This window comes from Pteropus alecto, unplaced genomic scaffold, assembly GCF_000325575.1.
Source record: "Pteropus alecto unplaced genomic scaffold, ASM32557v1 scaffold251, whole genome shotgun sequence".
NCBI lineage: Eukaryota > Metazoa > Chordata > Mammalia > Chiroptera > Pteropodidae > Pteropus > Pteropus alecto.
Window position 1 is genome coordinate 4,694,284 of NW_006431048.1, and position 20,930 is coordinate 4,715,213.

The window sequence follows — 20,930 nt, forward strand, 5'->3', positions numbered from 1 at the left end:
ACTTTTTCACCTAAATAAACTGAAATATAATTAGAACAAGCATCTACAGATGTATGATTTTTGAAAAGAATGGTCTGGGATTTTTACAACATATTAGAGCTTCAAAAAAACCAAGAGACTAGGAAGTATGGCAAATTCTTAAAAAATAAACAAACAAACAAAAAACTTTTTTCCCCATCACTTAAGCTTTACCATTTCACCAAGTCCCATGGTGCAAACTCAAGCCTATGTTTGAGAAACGAATTGCAATGCTGCTCTCAAACTACCAAAACAGAAATACCATTAACACTGTCAATCGCCCTACCCATCTTTCTTTAAGCTTTGACTAAACTCGCACATTTCTGCACCTAAAACTCTAACACCCATGCTCATCCACCAACTGAAGCTCCCTCTGGGCCTCCTACTTTGAGACTATGGAAGCTGTCAGGCATGATTCCCATGTCATATCTACCTTCTTTAATCATCTAACTTCTTCCCCAGCATCCTTATAGTGTCATACTTCCTTACCCCTTACCACCACCAAGCTGATTCTTTCTTGCTAGTTCTAAAACATAACTCTTATTCTGATGTTTTTCTTTTTTTTGATCTTCTCTCCCTTTATTTTCCCAACTTTAAATATAAAGAGGCTTCTCTATATTAAAAAAAAAAAAAAAAATCCTTCCTTTGATTCTAATCACTAATAGCTTAAGCCCAGAACCTAGAATGGTTCTTTCCTTTTCAAGATTTATTTCACTCTTGCTGGCCCCAAAATTAACAAACTATCCTACTTTTATATTTAACTATCTCATGTACTTATATATTATCCTGATATCTGAAAATAAGATATTCTTTGGTACTTCTCATAATAGCTTTCACTCACTTATTCTTTTCAAGAGCTATTAAGCGCCCACTATGTGCTAAACTCAGTCAGTATAAAATAATATGAAAGCTTTAAATTTACTAAGATTCTAATATAATTCCAGATACTGAGAACATAATTCCAGATACTGAGAACACATTTTAAATATAAGGTCTCCTTTTCGAAGGTCTTAAAATGTAGATGGGAAATTTTGATGCATTATATTAAAGAAATAAATAATTCAAGACAGCACATGTTGAGCTCAACCTAAATGAATGGCACAGGGAATAAGAGCAGGAATCAAAGTGAGAAATTTATGAGATTTGCCATTAACTGCAAAAGGCTTCATGGATAAAATAGGAGACTCAAGCAGAACTGCAAGTTTATCATATATAACCTCCTTTTATTTTTTTCTTCCAAATCTGCTACTCTTCTCAACTTTCTTCCAGACTCAATGTTAATAAGTGATATAATAAATATAAATGTACCTAAAATAATGTTCTCAGACACAGTGTGCAATGAATATTTGATTTGGTTTACAAATTTTGGTTTCCCTTCTACCTCTAACTCCCATATAAAAAAATGAATCCTCAGAATGAATATTTTAAACTCTTCCTTCTTTTCATTCTCATATCTTACATTCATACCTAGCAGCATCCAATTCACTCCAATTAACCTTATAAACCGTGCTGCTTTAGGGTTTTTCATCTCCCCAATGTATTCTTTATCATAAATGTATTAATTTATGATAAATTAATATAAAACTGTTTTCGTCTCATTTCTCTAGTGCTAAATCTACAATAACTCCTTGTTATCCATGGTGTCAATTCTATTATCTCCAGCTCAGTTTTCAAGATTCTCTATGATCTACTTTATAGAAAAGACCTAGGTCACTTAGCAGAAACATCTGTCCTTACCTACTCTCCTCTCCATTTCTGGAGCCGCATGTTCTTTTTAATTTTCGATTTTAATTTTTGGTATTCTCATTCCTCTTCCCATCCCTGTTTGAGCAAAAAGAAGGTATTTTTTGTGCTTTCCTCTTCACTCTGTATGGATTCCATTCCTACCCATCTCCAAGCTCAGCTGCTACCCTGTCTCTCTAAAATAATCTACCTTACTCCACCAGCTACTTCTCTGGCTAAAAGCACACTTAAATTTCCCCTATAAAATAAATTCTCATGGACCAAAATTCTCCAACAACTTCCTTCTTATATGGCCAAACTTTCTGAAAGAATAATCTATAGCAAGCATATAGACAAAACAACTGCCCCCAAAGTTAGAGAAATGATTATTCTCAGAGTATAACTAGTACATAGCCAAACAAAAAGGATGTGTTTAACTATCAACAGAAGGAATTGTTTCCAAAATATTGCCTAGGAAACAAGTTGAATCAAGGTGACCAGAAGTATAACAAATGTTTAAGTGTGAAAAGAAAGCTATAATACAATTAACTGTACTGAAAACATACTGCCTGAAGAAAGAATATTAGTAATATTTTGGAGTATTCATAGAGTCCAGAAAAAAAGAGAAATTTAAGACCAAGTGCATATATGTATGTATGTATGTATGTATGTATGTATATATATATATTATATTATGAACTCCAAAATGGTTCTGGCAAGAAAAGTTGGATATAACCAGTCAACAGTAAGACTTCTAATTCAAAGCTCACCAAGCCACAGAAGCAGCACACTGATGGAAATGACTTTGTGTGAATCAGAAACCATAATCCTCCCTTCTGCCTGATCCATGTTTGCATACAAAATTTTGAAAGAAGCTACATTTGTCAGGGTTTGAGAAAGTCCCTAGCTACCCTTTGATTTTGAAAAGGTTCAAGGATCCACAGTTCACAACATTCTAGTCTACTTTCCTGTATTTCTCACTATAATTTGCATTTGGGTTACTGTATCAACATCTTATAATTTAGATAACTAAAAGATGAACTAGACAAAGTGATCACATAATCCTACCTGAAATAGTGCTGCCAACACCCATCCTACCTGGAAATTCTATTCTTTCAACTTCGTAACATCATGATTACGTTCTCTCCTGTTCTTCATGGCAGTTCTTTTGGATTCGTCTTTCTATTATATAGGTACTTTTATTTTGTAAGAGTTTCAGTAAATCTATACCAGTGGTTCTCAAAGTTTGGTCCAGGGACTACTAAAAGTCCATGACACACTTTCAGGTGGTCCATGAGATCAAAAATACTTTTGTTAAGACTACCTGTTTTTTCCTCTCTCTTCTCCAAGCACATAGTGGCATTTTCCAGAAGCTAACTAACATGTGATATCACCAGAGACTGAATGGATTAGCAAATATGAGAATCCAGTTATCCTTTAATAAGCCAGATAATAAACAGATTTGTAAAATTGTGAAACAAATTCTCACTAAATTTTTTATTTTAAAAAACGGGGTTTCATGTCATTAAAATGTTATACATTAACATATAAGGGAATTTCTGGTTATTTATAAATTAATAAAGAAAACTTCAAATTTCTGTTTCAATTTTTAAAATGGTAAATATTGATATATATAGCCAACATAATAAGCAAGAGTTATTAGGAATCCTCAATATTTTTTAAGAGTAAAGGGAGACCAGAAATTTTAAGAACTGCTGATCTAGACACATTTTAACTATATCCTGCATTCTCTTCCTTTTCTCCATTTATCTCTTTTAATTCAGACTCCTGGGCCCCACCAACATGAATTACTATAGATGTGAGCACATCTGCAGGTTTGTAGACATACATGCACTTCTTAGCTCTGTCTGCTGAGATCACTGAGAAGCAACATCATCCAACACGCTTAAAACACAGACTTTGGTTTCTAAACATCATTATTCAAATAAAAGGAACTGGGGCTCCTTGAAGTGGCTGATTCCAGACTGGAGGAGGGGAAAATATAAGATGACCCATGCCTGAAAAAAGATCAGGATATGTCAAAGGATACAAAAGCCAGTCTCAAAGAGCTCCTAATTGCAACACTGAAATGATTTAAGCAACAAAATAATGATAGTATTGGATTATAACTCACAGAATAAAATCAATATCCATACTGATATAAACTGGAAAAAAATAAATGGGAGAGAGGAACAGCTACAATTAACAAAATATAGAAGGAATGAGGAAAATACAAAATTACAATTAGGTAAACACATTAATAATGAGAGCCAACAGGGCCCACCAATGATGCTAAAATTAGTAGGTAAAAAAAAGAAACAGGATATTTAAAAAAACTCAAATATCTCCTCCAAGATATTTGCCAATTACAAAGGGAAAAATACTGACTTTACAATGGAGAAAACTGGTAGATATTACCTTAACAAAGAATCAAGGTTAATATCACCAGTAAGAAGACATATCCACATTTTGTATTCCTTGATATGATGCATCGAGAACACAACATCACTTCTGAGATCGTCAAAAAATGCAATTTCAATCTAACCATGAGAAAACATCAGAAAAACTCAAACAGAGAAATTCTGCAAAATAACTAATACTCATCAAGTGTCTATGTCATAAAAGATAAGGAAAGACTGAGCAATTGCCACAGAATAGAGGAGACTTAAGAAGATACAATTAAATACATTGTGGGATTCTGAATTGAATCCTGTGAGGAAAAAAAAGGACATTAGGGGAAAAACAAATTAAAATAAGGTCTGTAAAACTATTAGTTAATAGCATTTTACCAATATTAAGTTCCTGGTTTTGATAACTATACAATAGTTGAATAGGTTTTGATATTACAGAAGGCTGGGTGATGGGTTTATGTGAACTCTGTACTATTTCTACAACTTTTTTATAAATCTTAAATATTTCAAAATATAAAGTTAAAAAACTATTCTAAACTTTGATTTTTCTAAATATAATAATATTTAGCATCCTAAACTTATCAAATTGTATGTTAAATACATGCAGATTTTCTGTGTATCAATTATACATCAATAAGGCTATTTTAAAAAATATTTAGCATTCAGATAGTGTTCTACAAATTTGTGATTCCTCTTTATCAGCATAATAAAGACCTAACATTTACTATACGCCAGGTACTGTCCTAGGTGCTAGGAGACAACAGGTGAGGGTGGGGTTGGGGTTGGCGGGATGAGGCACAGTCTCTAGTCTGTACTCTATTGCACTTAATCCTATGACAACACTATGAGGTTAGTATTTTCATCACATTCTAAAAATAAGAAAATGGGGGAGGAGATGGAAGGTAGATGGGGAAAAGTCAAATATGTGGTGACAGAAAGAAATCTAACTATGGGTGTTGAACGCACAATGCAATACATATGCCTTACTGTTGAACAGCACACCTGAAACTTCAGACTGGATTTCGTTAACCAATGTCACCATAATAAAAATAAAAACTAAAAGGATTAAAAAAAAGAAAAAATAATAATAAATAAGAAAATTAAGGCCCACAAAGGTTATTTTTCTAAAATCCCATAAAGAGGGAAAACCAAAATTTAAACAAGTTTTCTAAATCCAGCAACTGAGATCCTAACTACTGTGATCCATGAATTACTTTTTATCCTTATGTTACCAATAAGAAACTTAAAACTTCAGGGAGGTGTCTTACCCAAGCTATTAAGTTTTAACACTAAGACTTAAACCAAGATCTTATATCTTTTAATCCGGTTTAATCCAATTTCCATTATAACTGCTTAATAAATCTAAAATTTTCAAATGTATTTAAAAATTATTTTTGCATGAACATATTTTATTTTTCCATATATGAACTACAGTTTAGTTACTGCCAGAATGTGGAATGACTTTCCAGTGGTTCTATAATATCTACTACTAAAAGAAAATAATTTTAAAAATAACAAAATAGACAAAACGCCAACACTATTTATGTGAAGCTTAAGACTTAAATCTCAATCCCACCTTCCAGTTATTATCTAGGTGAACTCTGATTCCAGAAATAGTATGGCAAAACAAGAAAAGCATAGGTTGAGAGTTAAAAGAAACACAATCTAATCCCAAATAGTAATATTAGCAATGTGAGGCTGAACAACTAAAATTTAATCATTTGGAACTTTCTTCATCTATAAAATGGAAGCAATAATCTTCATGGAATTTCTATAGAGTTAAAAGAGATTATGTACATAAAGCATCAACTACAGTACATAGATTATATAGTAGATTATTGATGCCACTTATCGTAATTGTTTCCTCATCTGTTAATTAGTGGTAATAATAACATCCAACTTATATATATCAAAATACCAAATGATATATAAAGAGCACTTTGGAAACCTTCAAGTTCTATGCAAATATTTATGGTTATTATTATGCAACTATAGATGTGTAATTGCTTAGGTACATAGAGGGTTACCAATTTCTACAAAACATCACTTATTCTATTATCTAAAACTCAGTATTGCTAAAAATGAAATAATCTTTCCTTTCACATCAGAACCTCCAACCAATTTCCTCATCTTTCAATATGCTTTATTATCCCAGACGTCTGTCTATAAAGACATATTTTCATTTTCTTCTCCATTCCCAAGCCAATACCAAATCCAGTTGTTTTTCCCAACATCATATGCAAATCTAGAAATTATATTTCACATTTCCTACTCTAGATCATTTATAAAGATATTAAGCTGGGAATCTCATACACTACACCAAAAGGAGAATTTCTCAACTTCTGTGAACTACAAATTGGCCAGTATATACCAAGATCCTTAAAAACTCTATAATGAAAAATTAATGCCAGCACGATAACAGTGTCTACATATAACATCACAATATTATTTATATGATAGTAAAAAAGTACAGTCTAATAGCCAATAATAAAGAAATAATGAGATAAATTACAATACGGCTATGACACTATACAGTTAGAAATCTTACTTTTGAATATTAATGACAGTGAAATGCTCATGATTTAAGGTTAAGTGATAAACATAAAAATGTGTAGATAAATATACTTTTACATTTTTATACAAACACACAAATACATATGCAGTAAATTTTATACAAATACACACACAGAAAAACAAACAGAAAAAGAAAACAGTAAACTGCTAACAAAATGTTAGTAGCTATTATGCTAGAGTAGTAAAATTACAGCAATTTTTATTATCTTTAGTTTTCAATTTTTACATTTTCTCAACAAGTATGTTACTTTATAATCTTAAAATGATATTAAGTCGTCTTAATATAAATCCCTATCATTAATCAAAAAAAATCTACTTATCATTATCCTACTAGCTAAGTTGTTTTAAGAACTGAAACATTAAGCCAGCAAAGTAAAACTGAAAAAATTTCTATGGGTGAGTAGGGGGAAAAAAAACATTAAATAAGTCTTGATCCCTATTTCACATCAGCAAAAATCTATTCCAAATGGGCTGTTAATCTAAATGGGAGAAAAACAACATAAAAGCTTCTAATTAACAAAGGAAAATATTTTTATGATCTTGGAGGAGACAGAGAATTCTTAAACAGGATACAAACAACACCAAAAGTAAAAGACTTTTAAATTGAATTTTATTAACATTAAGTTATCAATAGCGTAAAAAGGCAAATCATAGTGGAAAAGATAACTGCAATACATATATATCACCAACAAATAAAGAACTATTATAAATCTGTAAGAGAAAGAAACAACCTAATAGGAAAATGAGCAAAAGGTAAACACGCACCTTACAAAAAAACAATATCCAAATTACCAGTAAACATGAAAAGGCATTCAATTTCATTAGTTATCAGTGAAATGCAACCTAAAATCTCATAGCAATACTATTTGAACTACACAACGGCTAAAATTCAAAAAAACCTGACAATACCAAATACAAGAATATGGAGTGATAAGTATAAATTGGCAAAACCACTTAGAGAAACTTTGGACAGTATCCACTACAGCTGAACATATGTATACCCAACAAATTCAATTCTAAGTATATAACCAACAGAAATGAGTATGTACATGCAGCAAGACACATCCAAGAATATTCACAGCAGCACTTTTCATAACAGCCAACATCTTGAAACAATCTAAATGCCTACACTAGAATAAATTTTGATATATTTACACAACTGATGGTTATATAGAAATAATAAACTACTGCTACATGCAATAACATGGACATAACTCATAAACAATGTAAAACACAGAAATCAGACACTAGAGTAGAAAGTGCATGATTCTATTTATATTCAATTCAAAATCAGGTAAAACTAACAGACCATGATAGCAGTGTGTGGTAGATCATAGTCGCAATCTTTAGGAATTAAAAGAGGGTTGTGACTAAGAGAAAGAAGGGAGAGAAGGCCTCAAGGATGCTGATAATGTTCTATGTATTGATCTGGGTAGTGGTTACACAAGTATGTTCATTTTTGAGAAAATTCATCACTTACAATTTGTGCACTTTTCTGTATGAACCTTAGATTTCAATTAAAAGACATACACCTAGAGAAAGTGTTACAAATGTGCAGATATATATAGATACAAAGATGCTTGTATATAGAGAACTATGTCTATATCTATATATACAAGCATGATTCTTTCACCATTATTACATTCAAACAAATCTAGTAATAATGTAGATATCCATCAATAGAGTAAATAAAATAAGGAATATCATTTAATCAGTAAAATAAATGAGCTAGTTTATATGCAATAATATGGAAATGTTATTGAATAATGCAAATTTTAAAAGCATCCAAATAGCATTACCTAACTTATGTAAAACAAAATTTATTTTCATAAAATATACATTATAATTACAAAACGTACTTTATAGAAATACACTATATGTTTGTTTATAAATTAAAATTTTCCAGAAGAATATCATTAGTAGTTACTACTTTGGAATTAGAGTAGGCAACTGTTAGAAATAAGGCACTTTTACTTTTTATTTTGTTCTCTTCTATATTTTTTTTTACGACTATGTAAAAAAAATAATACACTATTATTACATTTCATAATACACTATATCGTACAATTATGAAAAACCCAAAGTACATACCTCTGAGACTGGATCTAGCTAGGCTAACCCTTAAATAGCCTTGTCCATAATGATTTCCATTTGTGCACTACTGACCTAAGTAAAAGAGTATAACTCTTATTCAGTACCACTGTCTCACAATTCTAGATCAATTAATTAGACACCAAAGATCAGACAGAATTATATGAAAAGTGTCAGGAGACCGGTTACATTATTAAAGTCATCTTGAAAGAAACCTTCCAATAACAATTTATGTCCACCTAAGGGGTAAAAAAAATGATAATAATGAGTCAAACTAAGCAAACAGCATGAGAGCATACTGAAAAATAGACCATTCCAGGTTAGCTCCCTAAAACAATCCACTAGGAGAAATACCTCAATTCATTTATTTACCAGGTGAGCTGAAATCAGTAATAAGTAATAACATGACTCTCACCAGAAAAACTGTGAAGCAAAATTACTCCATGTTTTTCAGCTTAAATACTGATCAATTAGGGCCATTTTCTAAAAGCTATATAGCATATGAGTAAAATCTTGTTTAAAAAAAAAAACTAAAGAATTGATATAAATTACCATCTATTCACCTTAAAATAAGCTCACTTGATAAATCTATTCCTGAAAATGATATCCAAAGAAAATGCTGAAATAAAAAGTATTTGAATCAAGGAAAAAGTACTTCTTTAACATACAGCCCTAATAAAAGCCAATGCCATCACTTCAAAAGATAAAGAACTCAACAGATATGAACGTAATAAAATCACTTCTGAATCCCTCAAATGAACTTTAACAGAAACGCAATAATAAAAACTTGCTACAACTAGTAAGACTTTGTTGAAAAAGCAAACTATGTAATGGAGATAAGTTGGGAGTTAGCCAAAAAGAGAGGAAGAAACATAGCCTACCAACGACTACTTAAGCAGATAAATACAAAGGCAGATTTGTCACGTTCAAGGATTATGAAAGATCACTTGTTACCAATAAACGCAATCGAACTCTGCAACAGAGTAAAAATATGTGGCAAAAATAATAAGTATCTTAAAATCACTGAAATGAGTAAAATGAGTCTTTTTTTCTTAAATAGTAGAGAAAAAGTCACCCATTATAAATATATACACAAATTCCTAGCATGGGCATATTAATTAACTGGAGCAAGAGGTATGTCAGAATATATCCACACAACCCTCCTAAAACTAATGACAGGATTTAAGGAAATTCAAAAACTAAAAAAACAAAAGAGAGGTCTTATATCAATGGCCAAATACATTTTGAATTTCCCAGGTATTAAACAAAATAATCACAAATATAAAATACATAAAAGTATGCCTACAATTATATTCTTGCTGTTTTACAGCACAGAAATTCATGACTAAAATAAAATGCTACATGAACCCTGAAGTGGGATTTATAAATACTTGAAATAATATTTTATATTTTATATTTTATTAAATCAATATAACTAGAACATTTTTATAGCTCCTAATTTATAAAATCCTTTAGCTAAAGCAATATAATCCAACAATTTTCTAGAAAACAAATGTGGCATTTATCATAAATTGCAATTTGTTTCATTTTATCAATACAGACATGTCTTTACTCTTCAACATGCTTGCATCAAATTAGAAAAATAAAGACCATAAAGAGTTACGATTTCTCAATTTCTCTTGAATGAATATAAGAAAAAGGATAAATCAAATTTTTTTTTCAAATTTCTGAAATTAATTTCTGAGTTGAGAAGCTTTTTAACAGTGCTATCCAATAAAACTTTCAGCAATAATGGAAATGTTTTTTATCTGATACTATCCAACAAAGAAGTCACTAACTACATCGGGTTATTGAGCACTTGATTTGTGGCTAATAAGGCTAAGGATCTGAAAAAATTATTTTTATTAAATTTTATTTCAAATTTCTAACATATTAGAAAACAATATTCTAATGAGTAAACTACAGACATTCAAAAGTTCGCCTGTAGACTGCTGTTCAAAATGGAGGGCCACTGAATTTGGGTGACTGATTTAGAGCAGGAAGGTCAAGAGAAATCCTGAAAACTAGCAACTGCTACAAATGAAAAAACTTTTACTTCAACTGTCACAAAGAAATAGGGAGTTTACATAGGCTACAGAACCTAAACTGTTACTAACAATTTAAGAAAACTCAATTTTTTATTTTGGATTAACAAAAAAGTTAATATGGAAAAAGTTTGTTGTGATTTTCAAGTGAATAAGCAAATAAAAGAAAACCATTAATATGTTCAACATTATTTTTATTTTTAAAAGGCTCTCATAAACAATCTAGAAATGATGAAAGGCCTGCTGGCTTAAGTTTTCATACTTCTGGAGACTTGGATCATATTCTAGATCAAAATCTGCTCTTTAATTCAAAAATATATATGCATGATCCTAAGACCTGCTCTTCACCACTCTGCCCTATCAGTAGGAATACATTAAGAAGGAATATAATTTCTCATGCCTGTTGTGTTCTAGTATAAAGCAATGTAACATAAATCCTAAATTCTGCTTATTTGGTGTATATCAACTTTTCACAGATTCATTCTCAGAACCAACTCAAATTTACCATTGCCTGTTAGGACTAACAAGACTCAAATATGTATTATCCATAAATATGGAATATCAAGCATACATTTAAGAATTATGTATTAGAAGAATAAGGAGCTGAGAAAAGTTCAAAATATTGTGGTTAAATGAAAAGAGTAGATAAAAAGTAACATGATCCTATGCATGATATGTGTTTCATATATATCAAAAAAGCACAGAATTACATATACCAAAATGTTAGGAGTGATTATATCTGGTTGTAAGTGTATAGTAGGGTATTTATCCTGAAGATAAGCACACCTATATTCTTCTGAGCATCTACCCATGAATGTTCATAGCAGCTTTATCTGTGATAGCCAAAATGCAGAAACAACTAAAATGTCCCTCAATAAGTGAATGGGTAAACTGTTTACCCAATGAATAGCACTGTTTACCCATTGAACAGTACCATGGAATAGCACTCTGAAATAAGAAGGAATGAATTACTGGTACACACAACAACTTAGATGGGCATTATGCTAAGTGAAAAAACTCAACCTCAAAGGTCACATACTGTATAATTCCATTAAAATAACATTCTCAAAATGACTAAATTATGGAGATGGAAAACAGACTAGGGATAGGATAGCCAGGGGTAAGAAACAGTGGAAAGGAAAAGAGGTATGAATGCAAAGGGATAGCATAGCAAGGCATTTGTTAATGATGGATTAGTTCTGTATCTGATTGTGGTGGTGGTTACACATATTCACATGTGTGATAAAGTATATAACATCAAACATATTGTAGCAATGTCAATATCCTAATTCTGAGATTGTATTATAGTTATATAAAATTTAACCACTGGGCGAAACTGGGTAAAGAGTACATGGGTTCTCTCTATACTATTTTTATAACTTCCTATGAATCTATGTAATTTCACAATTAAGCTCAGAAAAAGTAAAAGGATAAATCTTGTCCCTTCCACTTCCTGCCCGCCCCCCCGCCCCCCACTTATCCACTTATTCTTTATAAAACACTAACTCCTAAAGCCAAAAGCTAGAAGAGAACAAGGTATCAGGTCCCAGACAAGATGAAGAGGGCATCTGCATGGGAGGGCTACCCAACGCAAGACATCAAGAGTGTAAGCAGAGTGAGGAGGTTCTCTACATAGAAAGGCAACTCAGCATGAGGTGTCAGAACCCAAGCAGCATAAGGAAGAGTTGATGCTATGAGAAAAGGACAGTCTGGAGCAAGGTGTCAGAAGCTACAGAGGATGATGAAGGTATCAAAAGAGTGGGCATGGATCAGCACAGTGTATAAAGAAAGCTCCGTGTAGTAATGAGGCCCAGTTCAAGTTGTCAAAGCACATGGAGAGGGAAAAGGAATTCATGCAGAGGACAGGGGGTGGCATGCACTGCCATGGAGTATAGGAGCTTGGGTAGAGTGCAGAAGGCATCTGAGTGGGAAGGGAAGCAGCGCTCAAGGAAAATGATTACACGTGGGGTTAGTGGGGTCTGATCAAGGAAGTAAAATCCATTAAGTATAACAAAAGCCAGATTTCTCTCACTGTCCAAGAAGGGAGTTATAAAATATGGAAGCGAGAAAACTAAAATCTATTCTAATGAACTCTAACTAGAGGTATCAGTGTGAACTCATGTTTTCAATACTAATAGATATGGAGGTGATTAAAGATGTAAATGGAGGTACATATATACATGTAAATAAATGTATATAATTACATACATAAGTATATTCTCTGGATTTGTCCACTGACAGGCCTGGGAGGAGCTATACCCCAATAGCAATAAGCAGCACACTGAGCGCCCAGACCTTGGTTTCTAAATACCATTTTCCACTAAAATGAACTAGAGCTCCTCAAAGAAACAGCTGATTCCAGGGTTGAGGCAAGAAAAATACAAGATAAACCTAGAACATTTTATGACAGAAAGATAGGAAGTACTGAAAGATTGATGAGACATGTCAAAAGAACATAGAAGCCAGCATGAAGAGCTTCAACTGGCCAAATCTTAAACCAAACATAGAATAATTATACAATAGATTTTAACCCAATGAATATACACTATAACTCCTAAATCCCTACTGACACAAATTAATTAATTAATTTAAAAGTGGGATGAGGAATGAGATTAACTTTACCGTGAAAAAAAACTGGCAGATATCACCTAAATCAACTGATCAAAGCAAACCATTATCAGAACAGGGCAAATAAAATCCATGTGCCACATGTTAGAATGAAAAGAGGAGAGAATACAGCATCACTTTTTGCAACACCCCTATCAAAGACAGTAACTTAAAGCTCATTAAAAGGAAAAATCAGATAAAACCAAATAGAGAGATATTCTACAAAATAAATGGTCAGTAATTTTCAAGTATTATAATCATAAAATTTTTTAAGTGAAGAACTAATGCAGAGTAAAGAAAACTAAAAAGGCATGACAATTAATGCAACACATAATTTTGAACTGGATCTTTTGCAAACAAACTTTGTTAGAGAACCAGTAGATTAGTAAGGATATAAAATAGTTGAAGAAGAGTTGAATAAATGGTGACAGAGGGAAACTAGAATATGGGCGGTGAGCACACAGCAATACACAAATGCTGTATTACAAAACTGTACACCTGAAACATGTAAATATTAACCAATGTTAGTCCAGTAAATTTAATTTTAAAAAATGGAAAAAAAAAAAAAAAAAGGAAGTGAACACAACTAGCCAACTTGACCTGACATTTACAATAACCCACCTAAGGACAGCCATAATACCATTCTTTTCAAGTGAATAAAAAACATTCACCAACTAATCATATTTTGAACCCCAAAACAAGTCTCTGTTAATAAACTGAAAAGGAATGAGATCATAGAATGTACATTCTTTGAACACAATCATTAAACATTAGTGAAAAAAGGTATCTGGAAAATTTCAAAATATTTAGAAATTTAAAAGTGGGATGAGGAATGAGAATTCTAATTAATTCATGGGTCAAAAAGAAATAATAAACAAGAAGTTTAGAACTTCAAATGCTTACATCAAAAACAAAGAAAAGGTCTAAAATAGTCATCTAACCTTCTACTTTAAAAAGCTAAAAAAAAAAAAGCAAATAAGTAGAAGGAAATAACAGATTAAAAATGAAAGTTAAAATAAATGACAATAAAAAAAAATCAATAAAACCAAAACGATTCTTTGAGAGACTGGTAAAATTGATAAATCTCTTCCCCGAATATTAAGGAAAAAAAAATTACCACTATCAAGAATGAGAAAAAAGAAATCATTATAGATGCTTTAGACAATAAAAAAATAAGAAAATATTATGAAAAATTCTGTTCAACTAAATAAGACAAAATGCGCAAACTCTTTGAAAACTACAACTTATCAAAACTGATTCAAGAGAACAATTTTAAATCTGAGCAGCCTTATATATGTTTTCAAAATTGAATCTGGTGTCAAAAACTTTCTCACAAAGAAAACCCACCCCCAGACTAGCTTTACTGGTGAAGCCTGTCAAATACACAAGGCAGAAATAATACCAATCTACCACAAACACTTTCAGAACACAGAGGAGGAGCTACTTCCTAACTCATGCAAAGATAGTATTAGAAAACTAATATCCCTCATAAACACAGAAAAAATTATTCTAAAAAATTAGTAAACTGAATCCAACAACATATAAAAAAGATGACACATCATGCTCAAGAGTGGTTTATCTTAGGAACGCAAGGTTGATCTAACATTTGAAGAGCAATGTAATTCATTATATTAATAAGGAGAAAAAAATCATATGATCATCTAGTAGGCAGAGAAAAAACATTTGATGAAGTTATATATCCATTCATAGTCTAAAAAAAGGCTCAGCAAATTAGAAAGAAAACTTTTTTGACCTAATAAATATTATCTATAGTTTGAAACCTAAGCTGAAATAATTCTTAATAGTGAAAAACTGAATGCAGTCCCCTAAAGATCAGGAACAAGGCAAAGATGTCTACTCTTACCACTTCCATTCAGCATTGTACTGCGGGTGCCAGTCAATGCAATAAGAAAAAAAGAACACACAGATTGGGGGGAAAAAAATAAAATGTATGAAGAATATGATCAGACAATATAACCATGAATAAACCTAAATAACTACTAGAATTAATAAGTACATATAACAAGGTCACAGGATACATAGTCAAAATAAAAAGAATGAAATTCATCTATATGCTAGTCATGAACAATGAGACATCAAAATTTTTTAAATACCACTTACAATTGTATCTGAAAAATGAAATACTTACAGGTAAATTTAATGAAATATGTCCAACGACTCTCCGAAAACTACAGAACAATACTTAGATAAATTTAAGAAACCCTAAATAAATGTAGCTATATGCCATGTTCATGGATTGGAAACACTACTGTTAAATTTTGATTTCCATCGAAGTCAATGTACAGAATTAATGCAATCCTAATCAAAACCCAGCTGGTTCTTTTTCTAGAAACTGAAAGGCTGATTCTATATTTCATATGAAAATGCAGACAACCTAGAACAGTCACAACAGTCTTGCCAAAGAATAACAAAATTGGAGGACCTTCACTACCTGATTTCAACATTTACTATAAAAGATACAGCAATCAAGATAGTGTAATACTGAGGCAAAGATAGACACCAGATCAAACAAAATAAAAACACAAGAGAAATGGTTAATGTCTATACAAATGTACTCAAAAGAAATTTTTAAAAGACTTCTACGAGAATGTACATAGCAGCTTTATTCATAAAGTTTGAAAATCAGAGATAACAGAAATAACCATAAAAGGGGAAATGAATAAAATTTAGGATAATACACAATATAATATTAATCAACAATGAGAAAGAATGGAGTACTTACTGATATACTCAATCAACATGGATAAACTACAAAAACATTACGTTGAGTAAAAGAAGCCAGACACAAAAGTTACATATGATTCCATTTACAAAACGTTCTTAAGGACAAAACTAATCTACAATAGGATAAAATAAATCAGAACAATTGTTGGAGAGGGGACTGACCAGGAAAAAACACAAAGGAACCTTCTAGGACAACGGAAATATTCTGTATCTTAATGGGCTGTGAGTTCTTTAAGTTTATGCAGTTGTCAAAACTCTGAGAGCATTCCACTTTAAACCTTGCTCAATTAAACATATATATATGTATTTTCACTCAAAACATATTTAATTGCCTACTATAGTCCACATATTAACAACACAAAGTTAAAAGACAGGCTCCAGAAAAGAGATTTTATAGTCTTGCCATCAAAGAAAAGCAAAATAAGTTAGTCACCATAATGAAAATCGCACAAGAGAAAGCTTTTAAACTAAAAAGTGAAAAATGGTAGAATGCCACACAAAGAATACTATAAGTACATACAACATGTACAGAAGTAATAGAAAAAAATAATAGTGGACCTAGACAACTAAAGTAACTTGATATGCTTAAAGAATGAAGTAAAGAGAGGGGCTTAAATTTCTGTGTAAGGAGCTGGATAAGATAACAGACTTGATTATGAAGACTCTTCCAGCCCACGTAAAAGGATGTGTTTGAGCTGTTTGGCAACATGGAACCTCTGAAGAAGTTTTAATAGGGGAATGAGAAGAATAAATCTCCTTTTGGAAAGTTCACTACAGAAACTACCTGAAATATAGACTGGACAAGGCTCAGGCTACAGTCAGTCCAATAAAAAGGCTACTGTAATTTACAGACTACTTCATCACACAATAGCAGAACACATTTTTCGTAAGCTTACATGGAGCGTTCTCCAAGACAGACCATATTCAGGGCCATATAATACACTTTAGCAAATTTAAAAGAATAGAAAACATATAAGCTCTCAAACCACAATGGAACTAAACTAAAGAAATCAGTAACAGAAAAATAGCTGGAAAATCCCAAAATACTTAGAGATTAATCAACCCACTTCTAAATAACACATGGATTAAATAAGAAATCTCAGGAGAAATTAAAAGGTATACTGAACAAAATGAAAATAAAAATACAACTTTATCAAAATTTGTAGGATGTAGCAAAAACAATGCTTAGAGGGAAATTTATAGCAATGAATGCATACATCAGAAAAGAAGATCTAAAATCAATCATTTAACTTTCCGCCTTAGCAAACTAGAGAAAAAGCAAATTAAATCCAAAATAATAAAACAAATCATTAAAAAGCTAGAACAGAAATCAATGAAAATGAAAACTGTAAATCAATAATGAAAATTGAAAGCTGGTTCTTTCTAAATATCAATAAAATCAGTAAGCCTTTACTGGGGGGAGGGAAAATGGGAAATTGTTGTTCAGTGGGTATAAAGATTCAGGTTTGCAAGATGAAATGGTACTAGAGATCTGTTTTACAACAATGTAAATATAGTTAACCCTACTTTCCACTTAAAAATTGTATTTAAAAAAAAGCAGCAAACCTCTAGCCAGGATAAGAAAAAAGGAGAGAACACATAAGTAATTCATATCAAAAAATGAAAGTGAGAACATCACTACAGACTTTATGGTGAATGAAAGGATAATAAGAGAATACTATGAACAACTCTATGCCCACAAATTTGATCATCTAGATGAAGGAGATCAATACTTTGGAAGACACATCTGCCAAAACTCACAGAAGAAGAAACAATCTGAATAGGTCTGTATCTATTAAAGAAATTGAATCAGTAATTAATAACCTTCGAAAAAGAGAGTACCAAACCATGTGAATTCACTGCTAAAAGTCTACCAAACATTTAAAGGAAGATGTTATACCAATTCTCTACAATCTTTTCCAGGAGACAGAAAAAGAAGAAATATTCCTAACTCATTCTATAATGAGTCCAGGATTACTCTAACATCAAAATTAGACAAAAATATTACAAGAAAATAAAACTAGACCGATCTACCTCATAAATGTAGATGCACAAATCCTCAACAAAATATTAATAAATTGAATCCAACAATGTATAAAAAAGAATCATACACCATAACTAAGTGGGATTTATTCTAGGTATGTAAGCCTGGTTCAACATTCAAAAATCAATTAAATTTTCCAGCACATCAACAGGCTTAAAAAAGGCCACTGCAATGAGGCAGGTAAAAGTTGGAAAGCACATGTATTAGAACACAACTAAAAGTAGTTATCCATTTATTCACATCATGTGCCAACAACTGGGAAAGCAATACAAATTTCATGCTCTTGTAGAGCTTACAATCTATCAGAGAGACAATGAACAAGTAATCACAAGTCCCTATTGCACTGACTCAACCTAGACTAGACGGAAGTGGCAGGCTGATGGTAATGAAGCATTAACTAGGTTAAAAAACAAAGAGGGGGTATGTCTGAGAGGAATATTACGGGCAGGATACATGAAGGTCCTGCAACAGAAAAAGTACAGTATGTTAGAGGTACTGAAAGGAATCCAGGTTTAATATCACAAAAAAAAGAGGATTACACTATGGTTGCGGTTTTGCTGGTTCTCAAGTAAAAATAACAATACTAAAAGGCAAAAAGTTATGGGTGCCTACAAAAGAATACCTCAGGTGATGACTCATAATGTCTACAGTAAACAGAAAAGACTAAAGGTCTGATATACATTAAAAAGAAAATTTAAAAAAATAAAGGGCAAGAATTGCTGAGAGTTCAGAATTTGAAGGAAACCCCCTCACCCCGAGTTTATAATCTTTTTCTAGCTATGCTCAAGATTCGATCTTTCTACCCTTTAAGGAGAAACCCAGAAGTTAAAACATCTTTAAAAATTAAGCACTTAAAATTTAATACACAGTAATCTTGATGAAGAAATAAATGTCACCCTGGAAAAAGGTAAGTTTCTAGAAGGTATGTAATATAAGAACTTAATTTTGCCTTTTGATTTGATTTGTCAAATATGACTTGTCACTATTTAGTGCATCTATTTAAAAACATCCATTTGAACTATTTAGCTATTAAATATTTTCTGAAATTTCTTCAGTGACTTGTAGTATTACTTAATACAAAACTGTTTCTAATTATATGTTTAATATCTTATAAAGGAATTACTTACAGGGACATTAAGTGCATACTGTAGTCCTTGAGGAAGTCTTTCATGTGCTTCCATCTGCTCTTCATCATTTTTCACTGTCTCCTCATGGACCATGAGTTCATCATGTGATATCATATCCTGTTGCCTCATTTCACTTTCTTGTAAAACTTCATCTGCAGCAAGGATCTCCTGGTGAGGCATACTCCGATCTTGAAGTACCGACTCCTGCAGTTCCCCAGACACGGTGGACTGGCCAGACACTCCACCCATTACAACCATTGCCCTGGAAGACTGCATTTCGTCTATGCCGCCACATTTAAGAAATAATCCTTCCAGTTTGTCGTCAATGTTCATGCTTAAGTATAACTGCCTAGAAAGACCAAGTTTGGCAACAAAGCATAATAAATTAGTTTTATACGTCTACTTGGTAATTTTTTAATTTAAATTATGAAAGGTACACACTTTAATAGAAAATGTCACTCATATAATTCAGTATTACCTAGATAAGTTTCCAAACGGCTGGAAGAGTAAAACACAAATTTTCATTTTTGTCATTAAAGCAGAAAATCCTAATCTATTTTTATGAAAAATAAGCCTGATATAAAGCAAATTGGGTAAAAGTATCTACAACAAAGGATCATATCCTTTAATATTTTTAAATGTCTCACAAACAAAAACTTTTTTTAAATGCATTCATTAAGAAATAAACTGACAGAACACTATCAGACAAATCATAAAGAAAACTTAGAAAGTCACTAAATATATAACTCAATTACAGTTGTAATCAAAGAAATGACATTAAAACAGAGTTACCATATTTCATCCACGAAACTAGTAATGACTTCTGAAAAACACATCCAATGTTGAGGTGGTTCCAAAAATAAAAAAAAAAGAAGACACTCATCTACTGACAGTGAGAATATAAATTAGTTCAACTATTTTCAAAGGCAATTTGATACTATGTACCAATTGCCATAAAATGTATATTCTTTGAACCAATGATTATACTTTTAGGAACCTATCCTGATGAAATCGGAAATACATACAAAGATATACATAAAAAATCACTGTAGTGTTTACAATAGTGAAAATCTGGAAAGGCAATATGTATTCAACAAAAAGAAACTGATTAAAATATACATGTTTTGACATGACTACAGTGGTAGCTGCACAACTCTAAATTTACCAAAAATCACTGAACTGTACACCTAAAGTGGGTGAACTGTATTGCATGTAAATTACAACTCAATAAAGTTTTTCTTAAAAATAAAAGAATAATGGCTACCCCTGGGAGGGGCTGCAGACAGGAGACAGGAAAAGAGGTGTTCTTTTCTTGAGTTGAATGATGGCTGCACAGGTGTGCTCACTTTATAAAATTTCAAAATGTGTATCTGTGATAAATGCCCATTTCTGTGAGTTGTTATAATACTTCAATAAAAAGTTTTTTCCAGATTTCTATTTATCTCTAATTTGAAAACTTTCCATAATAAAATTTTATTTTACAAATGTTTTTAAATTTAAAATAAAAGCAGTATTTTCATTACAAATACATTCTTAAATACCTGTA

The 20,930-nt window shown here is 31.6% G+C and overlaps 1 protein-coding gene across 5 annotated transcripts in view; it reads right to left on the reverse strand.

Moving 5' to 3' along the window:
• ZNF148 (zinc finger protein 148) overlaps positions 1–20,930 on the reverse strand; it is a 107,494-nt gene that overhangs the window by 38,522 nt on the left and 48,042 nt on the right. For 2 of the 5 annotated variants that reach the window (XM_015596080.2, XM_006905581.3), the window contains exon 4: positions 19,385–19,733. In XM_015596080.2, coding sequence (XP_015451566.1) covers positions 19,385–19,717 — 333 coding nt within the window. In that variant the 5' untranslated portion in view covers positions 19,718–19,733. Of the gene's footprint in view, positions 1–1,755; positions 1,840–19,384; positions 19,734–20,176; positions 20,208–20,930 lie in introns of those variants that run through there. The other 3 variants (XM_025052138.1, XM_025052137.1, XM_015596094.2) reach the window with 3 other exon arrangements.